At 38.5% G+C, this 21,788-nt stretch overlaps 1 protein-coding gene across 1 annotated transcript in view; it reads left to right on the top strand.

The window, feature by feature from the left end:
* The window catches only part of ATP10A (ATPase phospholipid transporting 10A (putative)), a 108,836-nt gene that overhangs the window by 45,835 nt on the left and 41,213 nt on the right, over positions 1-21,788 (top strand). The window contains exons 3-5 of the mRNA XM_058825077.1: positions 13,704-13,789; positions 20,194-20,300; positions 20,402-20,533. Coding sequence (XP_058681060.1) covers positions 13,704-13,789; positions 20,194-20,300; positions 20,402-20,533 — 325 coding nt within the window. The remainder of the gene's footprint in view (positions 1-13,703; positions 13,790-20,193; positions 20,301-20,401; positions 20,534-21,788) is intronic.

A 21,788-nucleotide genomic window follows, 5' to 3' on the forward strand; every position in this document is an offset into this window, starting at 1 on the left:
AAGGATCTTGGTGTATTTTTTTTCAGCAGTAACAGCATATAAGGTCCATAGTCTCAGAAAGGGAAAGGCCTTACAGTTTCCCTCTTCCAAACATTTGTTCAGAAAAGTAGCATTCTGAAACCTTTTTAGCCTGATTCTTGCAGAAGCAATAAGAAATTATAGAAGCTTTTCTCTATCCTTGTCTCTGGTGCTTTGCAGGCATTACTTTACTCTGAACATATGTTCAGAAGGTCCAGGATCAGCATTTGTGGGCTTGGATTGCATCTCCCCACTTGCGAATTCCAGGAAACTATTTTCCTTTATAGAGCAAGTGACCATAAATACTGCTTTTTTTAGTGCTGCTTTGAGTTGTCTGTGTAATTTATAGTAGACTGGGAACATACTGCTTGTTAGCTTTGCATGTTTGTTAATGAATGCAGTATGTCAGACATAAACCTGTACTTTGTGTACGTGATTCTACACCTTATCAATGCACAAGCTGTGAGAAGAGTCACTGATACATTCCTCTGGCTTCCATGTCTGAAGACACCAGTTTGAATTATACCTTGTTGTTGTAGTCTCAAAATAGACAAGAGAAAAGAAAATCACTCAGTGAGTAGATTAAAAAAAGAAAAAAAGAAAACAGGAGATTTTACAGAGGCCTTGACATTTTTTCCTCCAAGACTTTAAATACTGTGTTCTTGTTATTCTGCTACTACAGCAACAGGATGTGTTAGAAATGTTTAAAATAGCCATAGACATACTTCTGCATGCTATGTTTTTAAAATGAACAGGATAGTGGACTGTCTTCACCCTGAAATACAGATCAGGTTCATGTGTGTAGCATGACTCACTGGCAAGTGCAGCTAGGAGAAAGCACTGTGCTAAACCCCACTGTTTGTGGTCTAGCAATGTTAGCCATGGCCAGTAAGCATCTCTTGAAAAAAAAAAAAAAACCCAAACCCACTCTTTGGGATATTCTGGGTATTCTGCCCATTTCCTCCTAATTTCAAACTCACCCTCACTGCTGCCAAGTCACAGCAGCCATTTCTGGTGCACTGGATCTAACAGGAGACACAGTAGGCAGGAGGAATCAATGTGTTTTCTGTGCTACTCTGCAAGCTGCCGTGCCACCACACCCTCTGCAGTTGCTTATGGAATGTTTTCCATCCATCTGAGACGTCATGTCAGCCGCTCTTCAGAGAGTGGATAAGCAGATACAGCTCGGGCTGCGAGAGCTCAAAACTCCCTTTCAGATTTCATAAACTTGATTTAGGATATTTTGATAGTATGAATCTAGACTCACGAAAAACATTTACATTTCCGTGCTCCACTGTTTTTACTCAGTATGTCTTTTAACAAAATCCACAAAGACTTACTGTGGATTCTGGAGCAGCTTATGGTTTATTAACCACTGCCCCTGTCCTGGATGTTTATGTGGAAAGCTTCAGTTCAGCTGAAAGCTAAGCTAAATGTAGCGGCTGCCATCCCCTGTGAGAAGGTGCATGTGTCCCTGTGGGGCTGCTGGGGGGTAGGAGATGCATTTTTTTCCTTCTCATTTTTTCCTAAGAGTAAAACTTCGTTCAAAACAAACTTATTACTAGCATGATTAAACAGGTTTAGATAAGCCTTGCAAATTGCTTTGTGACTGCTTATTTTCTTTGTCTGAGAAGCACATCTGAATTTGGTGTCTGCCTGTTTGGGAGGCTCATTTGCATGCAGACTAGCACCAAAATAACTGATGAATCTGATTTCCTCACAAGTCAGTTTGTGAGCACTTCTGGAATATGTATAAATGCAGAGCCTATGCTTACTGCAGGCATATTTTTTCATCAGTCCCAGCCTGGAAGTTGGGCTAAATTGACAGATCCAGGTTTCATTCCAGCCTTTCCTGGTCCTGCACTGTGCTGGAAATACAGCTGGACTTAGAGAAACAGTCCCACAGCTCCCTGTTTGAAGCATTAAGCCATTTATACAATTTCTTTTTTCCCCTGTGAGTTCCAGGCAAAAGCTAGCCCAGAAGAGAGGATTGGTTTCTAGAAGGGCTTCACTGTAAGCCTGACTTGATGAATCCAGACTGCTCTGCGTATGAGGTACTTTGGCAAGGGCAACTCATGCTGATTGTGTGTAAACAACTCACTGGGCAGCTTTGGTATCTCAGTGTAGATGTTGCTTTTGCATTCAGTTTTTTTACACACTCAAAGAATTTTTTTTTAAAAAAGAGAAAATAAAGCAATTTTCAAATGTTAGTTCAGCCTAAACTGAGCTAAGATTTCTTGTGCAGCCATCTGCATTGTCTAAACTAGCCCAGTTTGAGAGAACAGTTGAAGTTAAACCAGCTCAACTTCTAGGCAGACTAGTTTTCAACTTACCTGTTGATATGAGCTTCTTATCTCAAAGAATCTGAATGAGTCTTCTACAGTAAGATAAGAGAGGTATAGCTGTATTCTCCCTGTTACTTCTTGTCTGACTAGTACCCTCAGGCAACCATCCACCTGCAATTAGTGTGAATAGTACACTATTATAATCTAGTAGAGGGGAATTAATCAGCATACTCACTGTTGTTTGACTCAGTGTTGTTTTGACTGTATTTTAATAAGGTAGAATCAGGCCACAATAACAGCAACTACCTCTCTAGCATCTTTTGGGATTTATTCCTTGTGTAGCCCTTTTTTGCAGTATTTTGAGAAGACTTCCATGAGAAGGTGATGAAAATTGGCCTGAAAATTCCAGACATGCACATGTTAAAACATTGGATTAGTGCTCCATCCCACAGGTGTTGCCAAAATTAATTTTCCCAAGGGAGAAGAAAGTCTAAAAAAATTAACCAAACAAGCAAAAGTGAACAATGGTTTTTGCTATGCGCTAATAGAATATTAAATTAAAACTTACTGGTTTTTAGTTTTACAGTTTAGCTGAAGATTTTAGAGAAAAAGTCCTGTGTTTGTCAGTGCAGGATTCAAACATGTCACACCCTGAGAAAGACTTTTGTCTGAGGTAATGCCTTCAACATTCAGTAGATTTCTTTGATAGGGGTGACTTGTTATGAAAATCTCTACACCTATATTGTTGTATCTTTTTTTGGATAGTATCTTCTTCAGAGATGACTTGTGTGGAACTGTGGACATGTCTAGTTGAAGAGAAAGCAACTGCTGTCTCTCTAACAGAGAAACAAACATGTAACAGATGTGTGCAGAACGACCTGGTGCAGAGAATGACCCAAGTCGGTGCTGTGGCAAACTGTCTGAGCCAAATGTGCTAATGGAAGGCTGAGAACAATTTTTCAGTCCACATCTAACCATGGCACTTAGTCAGCAGTGCCACACTGGAAGACATGGGGAAATAAAAAAAACTCAAGAATGATGGTTCACTTCCTCCTTGGTCAGCTTTGGGCACCGTTATCACCTCCTTCTAGTTTCCATTGTACAGGTGTCCAGGCCACCTGCAAAAGTTTGCATTTTGAGAGAGCTTCATTAGAGAGACAAAGAATTTGAATAACTGTAAGAGAAAATTTTGGCTATAGTAATCTAAGCAATAGCAGGGAGGGGGACAGTAGATGAAGAGTCATGAGAGTTTGAAGAGTGCTGAGTAGTTGACTTTTACCATTAGCATTAGTTGTTTGGTTTTGTGCTTAAATAGAGATTAAAGGGGCTAAATTGATGAATCCAAGTTTGAGTGTCATGGCTGTGGAGGACTTCTCATCCCTAGGGTAATCCTTCCAGCACTGGTGGAAGGAACAGTGGTGAATCCATGTAAGGAAATGTATTATGTCGGTGCTTGTGCTGAATTAAAGCTCTGTAGAGGCAGGAAATTTCATTCTCTGTATCAATAACCCAGGATTTCTCCATTTTGCTGTTTCTCTGAAAAAGTATTAGAAAACACAAAAGCATGTCAGGTCCATAGAGAAAATAAAATGCTATACTGCTTCCCTGTTATAGAAAAGTAAACATTTACATTTAAAGCAAGTTAAGAAGATATTTTCCTTTTTTTTTCTGTCTTGACTTTTCTGATACAGCCTAATTCAATTTTACTGAATAAATGTTTTTTTCTAGAACTGTTTATTCCTTAGCCTTTCATTGGCCTGAGAACAGGAAATACCTGGAATATATGTTCTTGGAAATGAGTTTTTGCAGTGTAGCACTGAGAACTCATGATTTTAGGGCCAGAATTTTTGAGCTGGAAACACGTCGTGTTACACTGGTCTCTGCAACCACAACCCCAGATGGCAGTATCAGTGGCTAGGAAGGGATGGAAAGACCTTCTTTTCCAGAGCAGAAGGGTTCTCTGTATTGAGCCATATATAACCCCAGTTACATTGCTATGGTCTCACTTTGAGAGTACTGAGGTGGAGAAGGGGCCTGCTTTTGTGCCAGAAAAGGGAGAGGAACAGTATGAGGAACTCCTGTATTTATTTCAGCATCAAGGATGTGAACTCTCATCCCACTTCTCTTTTCTCCACCTGCTGCTAACCTCCAAGTCTTTTACACAGTTTAGTGGTGATAAGCTATGGTGGTCATTAGAAATTTGCATTGAAATGTTACTTACATGGGAAGTGGCTGGCTGTATGTCTCAAAACTGATATTTCAATGCAACCATGAACATTTCTGTTCATTGGTTATACTCGGGTTCATACTTTCAAGCTCTGCTATGACTCTGTGATGGTCAGATACTTTCCATTACATATGTGTGCTCATGACAGAGAGAGAGCTGTGCTTGTCCTGCAGGTATTTGACCGGACAAGATACTCTTCTCCCCACAGCACTATAATGCTTACACTTCTATTTGGTGTTGAATTAAAAATATCAGAAGTGCATGGAGATCTATAGACAGAAGTGCTAATACCCTAATTCAGCTTTCTTAATGGTACAGAAAATAGATTGGTTTACATCAGGCAGGGAACACAGCCTTTTGGCTTCCAGGACAAAGAGAATTTGAGTAAAAATGCATATTATTTATCTTAAGCATTTTCCCTTCTTCTCATTAACTTTTCCAAGCTTCTCTACATACTATATTTTTGGTATGACTTGATTTAAAAACAGATTGAAAACTATACCCCAAATGGCCTCATATACCTGTACAGCAATGTGGCCTGCATGGCTGAGATCATGGGGATCTGACTTACAGGCTGCTGCAGTGTAATAGGAAAGGCTAAAAAGGACTGTCTTGCTAGTAGCTGCATGGAGGTGGGTCATGTCAGCTACTAAGAAACAAAAAGCTGTCTCCTGGTACTTCATAGGAAGTTTGTGATTGTTGGTTAGATAACTGATAATGACATGGAAGAAAAATGAAACAAACTGTTTCATCAATTGATGTTCGCCCTGTTGGTCTTTTGTGTGACATTTTTTCCCATTGGTTGCCCTTCAACATCTCACATTTTTTGAATGCTTATAATAATGAATATATGCATAAGAATCATATAATCGTGGAGTAATTTGATTTCTAAGGGAACCTTTAAAGACCATTTAATCCAACACTCCTGCCAAAGGCAGGGACGTCTTTCATTAGATCAATGTTCTCAAAGCCCTGTTTAACTTGAATCTGAAACCTCAGTGATGGGATATCTACAGCTTCTCTAGGCAAACTGTTTTAGTATTTTACCATCCTTTTAGTAAAAAGTGTATATTTTTGTCTAATCTAAATCTACTCTCAGTTTAAAAATGTTGCCCCTTGTCCTGTTGCTGCAAGCCTTGGTAAAAGTCTGTCTTGGTCTTTCCTAAAAGCTGCTTTTATATATCGAAAGGTCTCATTGAGGTCTCTCTGGAGCCTTCTCCAGGCTCAACCACAACTCTCTCAACCTTTTTTCATAGGAGAAGTGTTCCAGCCCTTGGATCCTTTTTGTGGCTCTCTTGTGAAACCTGTCTTACCTTTTACATGTCTTACTTATACCAGAGCTGGACACAGCACTCCAGGTGGGGTGTCATGAGAGTGGAGTAGATGGGAAGAATCACGTCTCTCAACTTGCTGGCTGCATTTTTTTGATGCAACCCAAGATACAGCTGGCTTTCTGGATTGCCACACAGAATTCCAGCTCATGTCCAATTTTTCATGCATTGGTATCTCTGGCATTACTCCCCAGAGCTGCTGTCAATCCATTCATCCCCCAGTCTGTACTGATATTGGTAATTGCCCCAACCCACATACACATGGCCTTATTCATGAGGTTTGTGTAGACCCTTCCCTCGAGCATGCCAAACACACCACGCAGCTTGGTGTCATCTGCAAACTTCGGAGAGTGCATTCAATCCCACTGTCTGTGTCACTGATGAATGGTACTGGTCCCCAACACAAACCCTTGAGAATCACCATTCATTACTGGTTTCCATCTGGATACCAAACCATTGACTATAAATCTGTGGATGTGGCCATCCAGCCAATTCCTTACCCATCTAACAGGCCAAATCAAGACAGAAGACTGTATCAAAACAGAAGTTCAGGTCATTGATTTCTACACAGAGGGTAAGACAGGTGGTGAGGAAAGCCTGCACAGAAGTAGCTGTGCTGCTGTGATCTAATTCAACAGGTCATATTCCTATACATATTCATGTATGTTTGATTTCCACACTTATCTGAACAAAGCATACAGACTACTGAAGACAAGACTGTGCAGGAACATTGTAGTCTTTGTGCTTGCCTGAAGTATGAGGCTGTCTAGAGAGCTAAAAAGGGAAGCAAACCTCAGTCTCTGCCATAACGATAAATTTTTGTTCCCCTCAGCTCATTTACTAGTTTTGGAACTGACAAGACCATTGTGAGTTTCCTTTCATAAGATTCATGCAATCAGCTGGTGTCTGAAAAATAAAACACCATTGAATTCATTGAGAAGGTGTTCTTCATTTTGCTAGTGGTAACTTTAACATGTTGATTGCAAAGCAGCTTCTTCAGTAGAATAGATAGCAGATGAAAATAGACCAGAAGGGAAGCTGCTAACCAAAGAGTTCTGCAGCCATCCCAACTTCCCCCCTGCTCTGTGTATGCCAACCACAGCCTGCTGGCCTCAGACTGACTGTTAATCTTCACAGATGCACCTCCACCCTCTCCACAGAGCTAAGAGACAAGAACAGAAATAGCTGGGATTAGGTGGAGAAGGTTCATTCCGAATGCCATGTTTGCAGTAGGACAGGCATGTGATGGTAAATATTGATAAAAAATATGAACCCAAGAGAAGATAGCATGCCAATGTCCAGCTTGGGGAGTTTTCACTTGATTGTAACACCTTCTCATGCTGGAGATGCTCATGCAAAGGCTGACAAAACTGTGATAGTGCTGATATAAACACTGTCCTGTAGTATTTGGAATAAAAGGTGTCTTTTCATTAGGACTGCTTCTTTCCCTCTGTGCCCCCCTCCAGTTGCCAGGGGCTGGATTCTCTCAGTTCCTTAGGCAATTGCTGTATGTTACAGGCTTCCCTCACATCCTAGAGACATTTCTTTAACATGATACTTTGTAAGGTGAAGGTGCTTTTATCCAGATTTCCTGTCTCCAGGCTGAGGTAGGGTCATCAAGCTTTGGTGTATTTAACTGCATCCTGACGCTGCAGCTGCTACTGATAGGTTTTACTGTTCGCAAGAAAACCCTTGCATTACTAACCACTCTTTTCCCATCAGGACTGTGGTGTTTTGGGTTTTATTTGTGGAATGATGTAAGAGCAGTGCTTGGCATTTCTCTCTTCTGGGTGAAGGATCTTAGTCCTTCCCATAGCCATTTCTTCTGGCAGAACTTCATCCCACAAGAAGGCAGACTGTCCAGCAGTCTGGACTAGAGCAGGAGCAGGACAAGGTATTTTCAGAAGCTGACCTGAGCTGTTGTGCTAGTACTTTAAAATGAATGTGCAATGTTTTTGCCACTAATCAAAGGAAGTTTTCTTCCAGCATGTAAGAAATGGAGCAGAAAGACTGCTAGAAATCTTTCCAGAAATGAGAAGGCACTGGAGGGTGGGGAGAGTTACATCTGTCTGTGAGCGTGAAGCGAGAGGCCTCTGCAGTAGCGCCGTGGGTTGTACACAGAGTTTTGGGAGTCCTTGAGAATCTTGGTTTGTGGTTTAGTTGAAGCACTGAGCTAATGCTGAGGTTGGGTCTTAAAGACTATGCCCCCATTCATTTATTTCAGTGACTGGCTTTTGGAACAGGCAGATACCACTTTCTAAATTGTCCAGATCAAGGCTTGTATTTCAGCCTTGACACACACTGTTACCTTAGCACTCTCCAGCACTGTTATAGTCCATAAATGAATTCATTCACACCACCATAATTTTCAGTGCATTGCTAAGGGTGGCCATCATCCTGAGGGACATTAGAACTTGCATGTTTGTATTTTCAGTGTTGTTGCCTTTTTTTTTTGGTACTTTTGTTCTGTGATTCACTAACAGCAGTTTCTTCAGCTGCCTGTTACAGAATTATTGAGATCTTCCTAGGCCTTGCAAGCAATACATTTTCTGTCCTACATCCTGGATATTGCACTGTTCCCTCATATTATTTTCTACAAAGAGGAAAACTTTGGTCAGCCAGAAGAAGATCAGCTCCCAAAAATGTATTTGACTTGCTCAGTTGTTCCAGTGTTTCTGAGTAATGAACATGTGTTACTTTTAAACAAACAATACTGAAAAAAAAATCCAATTATAGTAGTAATTTTAAGTGTGAAAAACAGAATAGTTAAATTCAATGTACAGCTGGATCTTCTTAGTTCCTAAACAGCACAGATCCAACTGTTTCTTCCTTTTCTTGTGAATTAGTGGCACAGATAAATTGTACCATAGAGACTAATACAGTTCAGACGTGAAAACATTTCACTCTTCCAGTATATAAACAGTTCATATGCTTTGGATACATCAGTATGTAACTCCAGTTGCACACTAATAAAAGGCCAGATTAATTATATATGATAAAGGGAGAGTACTGCTATATAAAGCAGTTACAGGATGGACCAATGCATTAGCAGGCTGAGTTCTTAGTGCACTCAAAAGCTTTTAAAGTGGAAAAGCTATTTTTCCATCTCAGGCAGATTTTTGTCTATTAAATATTTTCTTTGAGTTGTCCCCATGACTCCATTTCTCCCTTTTTTGTTTCCTCCAGACACACACGCCAAAACAAATCCCAGAGCCCTCATCAGCCCTGCACTGCAGGGAGAAGTCTGGATAAGATCCCCAGCCTAGGCAGTAAACACAATGTGATAAGCGGGTAGCTGTCACTGTCACCCAAGGGCATCCTGGGCACCCACTGCTGTCCTGCTGGGGGAAGGACTGAACATCAAAGTCAGGTTTCTGCAGCAGTAAAGTAGGGCAGATGAATAAAGGAAAACATTTTAATAACTATGCATTATTAATATCACTAGCAGGCTATTAAATCACCCATACAACAGGCATTTAATGAAGGGAAATATGTTGTTTGAACATTGTGTAATTGTCAAACTGACTCATCTGGCATGCTTTGCTTCTTGAGCTATGACAGTTTCGTGAGGTTGCCAGCAGAACTGAAAAGGTTGGCATTTTACTGTGGAGATTCAGAATCATCTTACAGCTGAAGCTACAAAGTCATATTGGAGACAGCTAAATTCTGCTTTTTTTGTGACAAATCTTTATACTGTCTTCATCTGTCTACCTGTTGGTTTCCCACTCTATAAAGACATTGTAACATTTTCTTCCCCTCAATGCTTCATCTTTTTAGGGTGTAAGACACAGCACAATTATTGCAGACCTAAGATATTGTTTTAAATTGAACTTTTTGTGAGATTTACTAGCTAGTGCATTGTTAAAAGGCTAGTCACAAAACCCTTTGCATCTGCAATTTAACTTTAATTTGAAATTCAACTTTGAAGGAATCAATATTTAGTAGGTTTTTGCAGTTTGACTAGGTCTGCTTATGTAAGGAAAACAAGCTTTTCCACTGCTGCATTTAGACTAAGAATGAATTTCTCAAGGCTTTAAGAAAGTGGAAGAAATAGGATATATGTATAGGATGTTAAACATTTTTCTAGCAAGAAGAGTCCTGAAGAAATGAAATACATTCCATGGAATCCCTGAGTATATAAAATACCCAATGTAACTATCACCATGTGTCCTCTTGACAAATTTCAAACTTTCAGAAATACCTATGAAGGTATTCTGACTTCCTAAGAAATCAGCATTTTTTTTCCCAAGAAAAGCAGTGGACTAAAGCTATCTTGGCAAAATCAAAAAGTGAAGTCAGGGATTTCATGGAAGTCAGTTTCTTATTCAATCAAAGCCCTTCTTTTTTTTTTTTTTTTTTTGTTTTCCTGTTTTTTTTTTTTTCATTTTGATATGACATAATAGGGCAGAAAAGTTGAGCAAGAAGTGGATTTTACTCCTCCAATATATCTCAAGCATAATTTAGTGCTCTTCTGAAGCATAGTGGATTATTAGAGCACGGGTCTGGGCTCTAATGGGTAGTGCCCTTAAGCTCTACCCAGTAGCAAAATACCTGCCTTGAGTGAAAGCAGTAAGTTTTGCTTTACTTTATTTTATGGGGGCTTATCCTTAGAAATAGTCATAGCAAGAAAAATGTACATTGTAGCAAAAGAAGAACTGGTTGTTTGACAGAAATAATGTGACTGACATGAACAGAAGTTAGCCCTGGCCTTTGCTACCCTACAGTTTTGTAAAATACTCTGGGGAACTTCTGTGCAATCAGTAAATCTCTCCCCAGTTTTTATCAGCCAGAGTCAGTTGTTCGGGCCAGTGGTGCACAAGTCAAAAGTTTGGGACAGCTGCCAAGGTATCCGATAAAAAATGATACATATCTTCAGAAAATTAAAAAATGCCCCCAGCTGCTTTTTGTGTATGACCCAGCCTTGTTGATGTGCACAGGGGGATGATGAGAACACCCCAGAAGTCAAGATTTCAGAGAGATGAGGCACTGGAAAGCCTCATCTCAGATTGCAGTCTGTCTAGGCGTGGAGCTTTTCATCCCCCTTGGTACTGGGACAGCTTTAATGCCCAGCAGTTCTCCAAGTGGGAAGCTACACAAAATCAGGCACATCAGGTAACTGCTGCACAAAGCTCTGGGCCAGTTCAGCGTTTGACCATATTTTGATCTTGTTTCTTGTGTCTTAACAGTGATGCAGAAATTCAGTGTAAGAGAAAAATAAAGGTGGTGGTGGAAAATTTTTTTTCATGGACTTTTACCAAGAAAAAAAGAGCAAAATCTGTATGCTGTAAAAGCAACAGTTTTGGTTTTAACTTCTGTCAAACTGCAGCTTCTCTTAGCTGCTAATACATGAGAACATCATCACAGTTTGTGTTTCAATTGCTGTCGAAGTGTGAGTATCAGCATTAAAAAGAGCTATACTTTGATCATTGTGAAATCTTACATTAAATTTGTGCTTCTTTGTAACCACTGAAAGCAGTCACACACAGGCTGTGTTTAACATATTTGTTCTTTCATTTACCAAAAGGTATTTTCACATCAAAACAGTGTCATCAGCTGGAATATACAGTGTATATTTGCCCTTGCTCTTCACAGGGAAGAGATGAAGCAGTTTGATTTATTAATAAACCAAAGAGCTTTTGCCATAAATCAGAATTCATCAGCTTTTTTTCCTTACATAAACTACTATTCTAATTGGATTTTCACTCCCAGATATTATCTGGGTAAAGACCATAATCACATATTTCAAGTTAATTGTAACAGAACACAAATATACAGACAGATTTAATGATAAAGGACTTTTAGTTCCAAAACTGAGTCATAAATGAAAAGAGATCCACAAACAAAGGAGGGAGAAAGACAATATTGCATGGTACTGATGGAGAGGTTGGGTACATGTAGTCCTCTCTGATCTTGACAAGATCTGTCTTTTTTTTTTTGAAGACTTTAGGAGGCTCTAGATTTAAGTACTTTTTAAAATCTTTATTTGTGAAATATAAACCTTAGTGACAGATTTTCTTAGCAGAAAGGGAACTCAGCTGTCCTACAAGGTAATGTGTCCAACCACACTCTCTCTCCTGAGTTCAGCAGCCATACAAAATCTGCATTTGATTGCTTTGGGGTTCATTATTAGGTGTCTCTAGGATTCCCTCACAGACATTCATCAAAGATGTTAGGATTTATTTCTTTTCTTTTTTAAGACAATTGAATAAAAATTTGTGCTAAATTAAATTTATTAGATATATATTATGTTATAATAAGGAGAAAAGAAATGTTTCCCATTCCATCCAATTTATAAATGCAGTTTAAGCTACAGTGGTGGATATTTGTAGATTATTTTTCCTATACCTTTTATTTTTTTTTCTGCCGCCAAGGAACATCCTGGGACAAGGAAGGAAAAGATCATGTGGGACAACAGGCAGGTGTTATTTCTTGCCAAGGCTCAGGTTCTTGACTGCCAAGCTTGATGTAATTTGGGGAGTCTGATTCTCAGCAAAGCAGTCTCAACTCAGAGCTGTCCTTTGTTTTTACTACTTTTTTTTCCTCCTTGTTTACAAGCTGAATTCTGCACGTCAAAATTTTTCATTCCTCCAGTGGGTTGTAGCTGTTTCTAAGTGACAGCCCATTTTCACAGTTCTCTTTATCATCTCGTGTTTCTTGAAAATACAGAAAAGGTTTTCAAAAGTCTCAGGTGTGGGTGGTTTGAATTGTCACATATATAGTGTAAGTCTGTCTTCTTCCAGGTGTAACCAGCAGAAAAATGGAGGGTGTTGGTTTTGATCCTGACATATCCTCTAGTTTCTTTTATGTCTTACTCAAAATCTGGTTTCTTTCACCTGAATAGAGTCAACATCAAAAAACCCCAGAGACACCTGTGTGTTTCAGAGAAACTGGCAATAAAATTGTGTCTGTCCTGTGATTACTGGTTCTCAGTCAACCATTCTCACAGGTGTACTCTAAAAAGTAGTGGTTGGGGTCTCCAGCAGCTCAGCAAAACCATTATAAAATATAACATATGAAGTGGTGTCACTATTGAAAGCTTAATAATATGATAATTCACGATTAGTTCTTTGCTTCAAATGGCATGCAAAGCAGTTTTATAGAAGTTATCTTCACTGATGGAGGTAAATAGCCTTGTCTGCAGCACCAGGATCAGATATGTCTGCTTTCAATGTGTAGTTTGAGCTAGCAATAAAAGGAGAATCTTGATTTTTATTTAACAAGGTAATTCTGCTGTGATATGATGTTTTTCCTCAAACACAATAAGGTGCTAACTACAGGTAAACTTAAATAGTCAGCAACAATAGCAGTTTCAGAGTAATGAGTTAGACAATCAAGAAGGTTTTTAAGTGATTATTAAGAAAAAGTTATTCTGCCAAATGTGTAATTTACTATAGTAGACTAATTCATCTCAGTTGGCATGAAGCAATCAAGAAAGTTTGCTAATATTTCAAAAGCTCGTCTTAGCTTTTTGATAATTGGCGGTGTATTGACTTATATTGTTCTAAATTTTCACTAGCTTCACTGAACATGAAAGATAATGATAATGTTAAAGATTTTGAGATTTTTCAGGTAAATTTCATTTTTCCACTGCAGATCAAAATCATTTGCCATATTCCAGTTGCAGAACAGAAGCAACTGGAGAGGGAGATTTTGGGAGTCATCTTTGGATTTTTTTTCCTCAGGTCCCTGTGGTTTTCAGTGCCAATGGTCCGCATCTTTGCTTTCATTGCCTTTGGGAAAAAAAAATAGACTTTATAATATTACAAAAATTCGAAAAGCAAGTTATTTTGAATATAATTTTCATGTCTTTGCTCTAAATAATGAACACTCTTATTATTCCAGGATTCAGAATTTGACCCCTTGAAGTTCACAAGTGTGATTGAATGTGAGAAGCCAAACAATGACTTAAGTAGGTTTCGAGGTTACATGTGAGTATTTCATATAGTATCTTTCACTATAATACGCTCCTTTTCTCTAATATGGAATAAAACAAATGCTTATTTGCTTTGCTGTGTCTTCTGTAAGTTGCATCATCATCACATCTAAATAGGGCTGCATATTTAAGGCTCTTTTAGAGGATCCTGTCTTCAGGGTGAGATGGGAACGTCATATTTCCATTACTTAGGATGGATTTATTTGCTACCTTCAGTCAGCTTACACTACAGAAATGAATGTATGAAGCACTGCATTTACAGGCACTTTTCTCCTTTCCCTTCTTGGATCAAAAAAGCCCATCTGGAAATGGGAAGAAATAGAAAACAAGTCCAAGAGAGGCAACAAACAAGCACAATCTGTTGTGCACTTTCATGAAGATAGGTCTATTGCATGTTTCTTTTAATACATGTGTCATTGAGGAAAATCAGAAGGCAAAACTGATACTTCTCCAGCTATGGCACTATTCCTTTTCTTATCATTCAGATAAAATGAAATGATTGGCTCACACAGTGGGTATGCCTGTACATTATCGCCTCACCTATGCTCACTTGACTTAATTCTAAATAAACAAACTACATTAACAGGGTGCTCATCTCAGTCCTGCTCAAAAACAACTGTTTTAGGATGTGCAAGAACAAATGGTTTAGGATGTGCAAAAGTTTTAGGATTCGCTTCTTATGTAGCCTGGTCTGTAGTGTAAGGGTATGTTGATTGTGGTGGCTTAGGAAATGCACTCTTGAATGACTTATTTTCTACAGTCTGTTAACCTTGTGCAGAGTGAGAGCCCAGGATACATAATTTCTGCCCAAATTTTAATGATGAGAGTTAAACTGACACTAATTCCATTTCAAATACAGTGATTTACCACCCATGTTGATTAGGAGTGATAAGCAGTATTAAATTGTGTAAATGTCACAAGGTAAATTGCTGGAGCTTGGGGAGTTTTTTTATAGTGATGCCATTTACCACCATAGTTACTACTCTCAGATGTCACAGATTGTGTAGGATGTACTGTCAACTTGTGTAAATCAGGACAGTTTCTTTAAACTACATCAAGTTGTAGTGTGGGAAAATGTGTTCCTTTATTTAGCAGCACAAAGCTCTACAGTTCATATGAAGAAAAAAGTTTAGTATTAGACATTACTGCATGAGGGTGTGTAATAGAGAGCCTGCTCTACTGTAGACATGCCATTTCCAGATATGGAAATGGAAAGTTTGGCAGCTTTTCTAGCACACTTTATGTGTGAATCTTAGTCCCCAAAATATTGAGCAGAATACTGTAGAAAATATGCATAAATTTTTCTTCCATTATATATTTACTTATTTACTATATGTGGAAAAGGCTGTGGCATGTAAGTTACAGAACCATTTGAATTACATAGCAGAAAACATGGTATTATCTTTTTGATGCCTATTGTTTAGTATTGATTATATTTAATCTTCTTTGTATTTTGTAGTTTCACAAATGATGTGAATATGTTTTGACACAAATTTTGAATCTGGCAGAAAGCATCAGGTGATTTCCAGCTCTCATCAGCTATGTTCCAAGAGATTTACAGCTAAAGGCCCATGGGCCATTAGAATTAGAGAGTAGGGAGCAACCCCTCAACAAATAAATTCTCAGTCCCTTAATTTATCACAGAAGAAGGCTTCCCCCCCACACTTTTTAGAGTTCCTTCATTAGTATAATGGAATCAGGAGTCTATTTCCAATAATACATTAACAAGATGAATAGCAATTAACATATCTAAATTGAAACATGGCATTGTCATGTCAAACTCAGATCTTAATTCTTGTTCAAAATTTTACTGGTAGCTGCTGCTTGGAGTAATGGATCAAATAGCTACCAGCCAATAACAGCTCAACTGAAATGATACCAAAATATTGAATAGGAATCCTGTGAAACAATAGACTTTCAACCAATCCGTATGTAAAAGCTGTGCTGAAACATTACCACCAAATTTTCCTAGACATTTTGACTACTTACTAGGTTTCCAGTTTTGATTCAGATTTTTTTTCCTGTATGAAATGTGGTCTTTGGTTTTAATGTCTGTGCTGACAAATCTCTCAGGAAATAGAAATATTTTTGTGTGTGTATGCTGTAAACATGTAAAAAATTCTGTTCCCTACAGTTTTCCTGAAACAAAATCACTATTGGTAGCCAATGTAACAGAGGCAGGCCAGGATAAAAGGAGAAATTACAATGAAAAAAAAAATATAACTGCAAAATGCACTGAGATGGGCCTAGCCCTATCCTGTATCTGAAAATGTGTACATGCACATTACTGCATCTGAATTCTTCAGTTGTGTTGGCACAATCTGCATTGAACACACTTGGGGTGTGCAGATGCACAGGCAGACTACCAGTTCTATTCAGGCGCTTACTTTAATTCTTTTACAGTTTCTGCACCCCCAAATAACCCAAGCATGTCCCCTCACTTTTATTTCCCTTATAAGCATATTCTGTGTAAGGGAATAGAACAAAACCTAACATGCCCCCCGCCCATATGTGTCTAGCCAGATTATGTACAGTATGCATGGCAAACATTCAAAAATCCAATTCCAGGTTCCAAAAATAGAAATATTTGCTTTAAAATCTTGTTTGTACCTTTTTGTGTATATGGGCAAGGGAAAAAGAGAAGTTGTAATTGGGAATCTCACTTTTCAGCTTTTTGAAAATAATAATTTTATTCTTAGACAAGAACATAAAATTTTATTTGATCATACCAAAATAAGTATAGCTTGGAGTTGTAAGAAGAAGAAGGAGATGAATGCATGTGTGTACTTCTATTTGAAAGGTTGTCATAATGTAACAAAACCAAATTAATAGAAAATCATATTACAACTTTTTAAAGAAAAAACAAATATAAATCTATAGTGATGTCTCTTTAATGGCTATAGTAACTGATGCAATCCTGCAATAAAAGCCCAAAGCAACCTAGACTAATTTGCATCAATTGAGAGTCAGGAATTTTCTGACTGGTAATGTTAACTGATATCATGTTTAATATTGTTGAATATCTTCTTTGGGAGTGTCAAGCCTTGGAAAGTAATGCCAGATCTACCATTTCCTTTGTAAGACACTTGATAAACCAAAATTTGAAAGAAAATACTCTCTTTTGAATACAGTTATCATTGGTTACCTTGTTATTTAATGCTGGTAGACACATAAGTTAACAAGTAAGTTAACAAGACACATAAGTAACAAGTTGAAACTGTTAGAAAGCTGAATAGAAACAATAGAAAGCTGAAGTGAGCTAATTTTTGCATTGCTGTATTAAACCAGAGGCTTACTTCTGTATAAAGACTTTCAGAGTACTGTAGCGTAATAGTAGTTAACTGCAAATGATCTGCCCACTTCTCCTAATTTGTGGTGCATTTGTATTTTAGATGTGAAGATACCACATTTTTGCAGTGTCATCCACGTGAGAAATTGCAGAGAAAAAGAGCATTGCACCCACACTTGCCAGTGCATTTCCTCACGGCTTAGCCTTTGCATTCCAAGCATCTGAGTGGCTTCAGCCAGACGCTGTTCTAAAGAATGACAGAGAAAATTTTCCTTCTTTGCCTGTAACTTACACTGGCCAAAATCTAGAAAGGGGAAAACAGACTCTTCAGCCTTTTTAACAGGCTTGAGGTTTATAACTCTACAGGGCTAGAAATAGGAACTAGGCTGTCTCTCAAACCAAAGTTTACAATTGGCAGGTTTGTTATCAAAGTGAGCAGTTTTATCTAAGTCTAGTTTTCATTATTTTTTAATCCAGACCTTCATGTCTGCAATTTTTCCTTCCTTTTATCATCAGTGCCCAACTGTTTCATGTGTATGTTGTGGTACTGAGTCACTGGGAGTGACTGCAGACAGGAGGCAAATGATTAGTTTCCTCCGGCCTCTGCTGGCTTTTTTCTTCCAGATTTTGATTTCATCCATATTTTCTAAAGGTCTGGTGAGCAACAGTTGAGTTCTCTGACTTCATTTGGATTTGGAAAAGTAAAAAGCAGTAGCAAATGCATGTAAGGATGAGATGTGCTAAGAAGGCTCAGCCTGTGGGTGAGGACAGTAGATTGGGGTTTTAACACCTACAGGTTAATGTCAGATGTTGCACAATTGCTTTGGAGTTGTTTTGTAAGCTAAGATAGTAAGAACAAATATATCATTTTATAGAACAAATATACAAGTAATTGTATATGAAGTTTGCCATGTGCAATATACCTTGCACAGTCCACTGTTACTGTTAAGTGTAAAAAACTAACAGAGGTTATAAAACTATAAGCCACAGCAAGAACCACTTAGGAAGGTTGATCTCTACAAAATCTCATTTATTAACAGGAATCATAACTGTCATTTGGAGATTTTATTGGAAATTCAGACATTCTCATGATTTATAAGAAAGCCTAATGCAGAATTTAGGCTTAAAAATCAGAGGAATGACAGAATCCTAGTAGCAGTGTAATTTTGACAGTATGGAATCATTAAGAAATTATTTCCCATAGTTCAAGCACAGACAAATTGATACCTACTGACATTCTGCCAGAGGGATGTTGGGCAGCCCCCCAGCTGATACTGTTTTGGCAAAAGGTGAGACAATGGCTTAAGGAGGTTTGCTGAAAAGAACAGAAGTAAAAGCTCTGTTCTGTCTGAGACTGGCAGGGAGGATGGGCTGAGCAGGGGAAGTTGTCTCCTGACTAAAAAACCACCTTTAACTTTCATGTTAGAATTGCAAATTTGGTGTTATCCACTTCTTTTTTTCTCTGTTTCTGGCCTCTAGTCAGATGTTGTCAGTGCAGCTGCTACCTCAGTTGTCAAACCCACTGCATCTTCTCCATCCCTGCAAAAAAAGCTAAGCATACTTGTTGAAGCATCAATACTTTCAATATATATGTATATATTTTGTGCAGAGGGTGGGTATAATATATTGTGCTGAACTAAAAAAGGCTGTGTATGTGTGTGTATATGCACACAGGTATATTCTGCTCACTAAAAGCATTGACTGTTGAGGTTTTGTAGTATAACTAGCATTACAAAAAATTCTGCAAGTAGTCCTACTAGACTGGGACAAGTACAGAGAACTCACCAATGTGAAGCTTTTCTTCTTACAAATCTCAGCATATTTGGTGTAGCTCCTAGGCCTGAGATCCTAGAAGTCTGTACTTCAATTATAATTTTGGTCCTCATTTAGAAAAAGAGAAGTACCTAACAGGGAAAAGCATATATATATAACCCAGATGTGAAGGCTTAGAAAATAGGAAGCAAATAAAAAGAACTCCACCTTTACATAAAAAGGACAATTTTAAGCCAGTTTGCAGATTTCAGGGTACAGAGGATTTTAAATGCTCAAATCCAGGTAGACATAAGATTTGGTGTTCCAGCAGCACAATGTTAATTTTAGTGTAGCATATTGAAAGTGTGATGGTTTTGATGGTCTGAAAGTGAGGGCAACATTTAAACAATCCAGACTTGCTTTAGTCTGGCATTGGGGTACTTCAGTTGATAAAATGAAACTATTCATTTGAAATTAGTTTTAAATTATTATTTGATTTGTCTTTTTTACATAGTAAAAATTCTAACTTTTAATTACTTTTTTTTTTAGTATTTCCCTGTTAATTCTCATAAGGCTATTTTCTGTATTTCTCTGTCAGCTGAAATTCCAGTCAGTCCATGCCCAACAGATAATAAGTTGTAGTAGAAATGTGACTTCATTCCATTTTTCTTCTCTGTTTTGGTGTTAGTCAACAAGAATCCTCAGGGTGCAGGCCATTTTTAGATAGTTGGTAAGACAGTTCTGAAAATAATTTCTCATGTTCTCACTGATACATGGAATAAAAACACAGAATACTTTTCCTTTTCCTTTCACTGAACTGATGTGTCTTACCCCTGGCACATCTTCCTTAGTATGGCTACTTGTGAAGCACAGTCATTTCCCAATTTCACCATATTGCTTTCTAGGATTTATTTAGTAAGCACATGTGAGTAGTGGGTTAATTCTATCCAGTACATAGCTGCCTTTAGGTGGACTGGATTAACTGTGATTGCTCAGTCAGTTTACACATGCACAGGAAGTCCAGTGCATTTTCCAAGCATTAGCTAGGCTGCACACATGCTGTTGATTTGGCCCACGTATCTCTAGTGAGCATTTGTCCAGGACATTTGTATATCCAACAGCAACTGGTGCTGCTCCAGATGGGCTGATGCATGTCAGGGATCCTTGGGTAAGTAATCTCAGTTTTCAAAATCCAGCAGAGAACCTTCCCAGGAGGAGGATCCAATGAAATATTTTGCCATCAAATTGAAAAACTTCTTAAATGCTGAAGATCTTGGGCTTGTTATATTACAAGTATGATGTAACAAGCTTAATGTTTTGACATGCCGAATTTTGTTCTGTTTTTAAATTTTCTGTAGTATTCATAAAAGTGGAAAAAAGGATGGATTGTTCAAAGAGAATCTTTTGTTACGTGGATGTACCGTTAGAAACACAGAAGAAGTTGCAGGAATAGTAATCTATGCAGGTAAGAGCTGCTTTTCTGTCTTACAGGACATACCACCTTTTTATAGCTATACAATAATAGGCAAGTTCCATATGACATGTTTGGTGCAATTCTTTCTGCAGGGCATGAGACCAAAGCCTTGTTAAATAATAATGGACCACGTTACAAGCGCAGTAAGCTGGAAAGGCAGATGAATGCCGATGTCCTTTGGTGTGTCCTCATACTTCTAATCATGTGTCTGTTTTCTGCCATTGGTAAGTGCTCTTCACTAGTAGAAACACTGCTATTTAAATTAAATATTACACTGTCTTGGGATTCATGCACGTAGCTTTATCAAAAACATATGTCTGCCAACACATAAAATCCATAAAGCTGTCTCCGTACTTATTTTTGTCAAACAATTAAAATGTCTTGATACACAACCTGATCTAAATACCTTCTTAATCTCAATAAAATATATGCTATTAGTACCAGAGATCTGAAGGCTTAGATTATACTACCCTTGATAGCATCCAAAAATGTCAAGCCCAAAAAAGCCCCCAGTTTATATGTAGTCCCCTCAAAATTACAGGTGGTAAAGTGTAACTTGCCATTAATCAGGCAGTAGAGTAATTTATGAGCAGAGAGTAAACAAAATCAGCACAGTGGTATTCCCCAGTACTCCTTATTAAATTGAGAGCACAGTACACAACATGGACTCACTGTCCCTAAGGCTGCAGTCATAACATAGAAGAAATAAGCAAAAGTCTGCATAAATCCAAGCAGAATACTCTCTAAACTTCTGGGAGTGTTTGAGGAAATGCTGCAGTTCAGGTTATGTCTCCTCAGGCCTTTTTTCTGTTCATTTGTGAGAAAGAATTGAGTTTTACATTTGGCACAAAAAAAAAAAAAAATTATATACAGTATGTGAATTCCATTTCCTTAATATTTGTGTGTTCTGTAATGTTTGCATGTGAGTCATGTGGCATAAACACCAGAATGTTTCTTAACAACCATGGTGTAGGTTTAATAACAATCTTACGCCACTTTAATATATCTCTTTGTGCCTTTTTCCAGGTATTGTTAAATGCTTAAAGATGAGTATTTCCAGTTGTGAACCAGCCAGCTTGTTTGTTTCCACTGAGTTCATGACCCATTTTTGTAGAGTTTCAGTGTTGGGGAGCCCAGTCCTCAGGGCTGGAGTGTCGTGGTGAGGCTTCATGGCAGGGAGCTACTGCCTGCAGCTGTCCCCCTGCCAGTGCGCCCTGGGCGGTGTCCCCAGAGCAGCAGCAGCAGCAGCAGCAGCGGGTGTCCCCTGTGAGTGGCTTCAGCCTTGCTGGGGCTCCCCGAGGTGGCACTCGGTAGGTGACAAGTGCACCTTCCCCTCTGTCCCGTCTGCTACAGGGCTGGGAGCTGCCAGCAGAGGGCCAGCGCAACCTGTTCGCGGTGCTGACAGCCACAAGCAGCTGGAAATAAATTTGCTCCAGCCCTTTGAGTTGCCTGGTGCTCTGTAGAAATCAGGCCATTTCT

Source organism: Ammospiza caudacuta, chromosome 2, assembly GCF_027887145.1.
Source record: "Ammospiza caudacuta isolate bAmmCau1 chromosome 2, bAmmCau1.pri, whole genome shotgun sequence".
Taxonomy (NCBI): Eukaryota; Metazoa; Chordata; class Aves; order Passeriformes; family Passerellidae; genus Ammospiza; species Ammospiza caudacuta.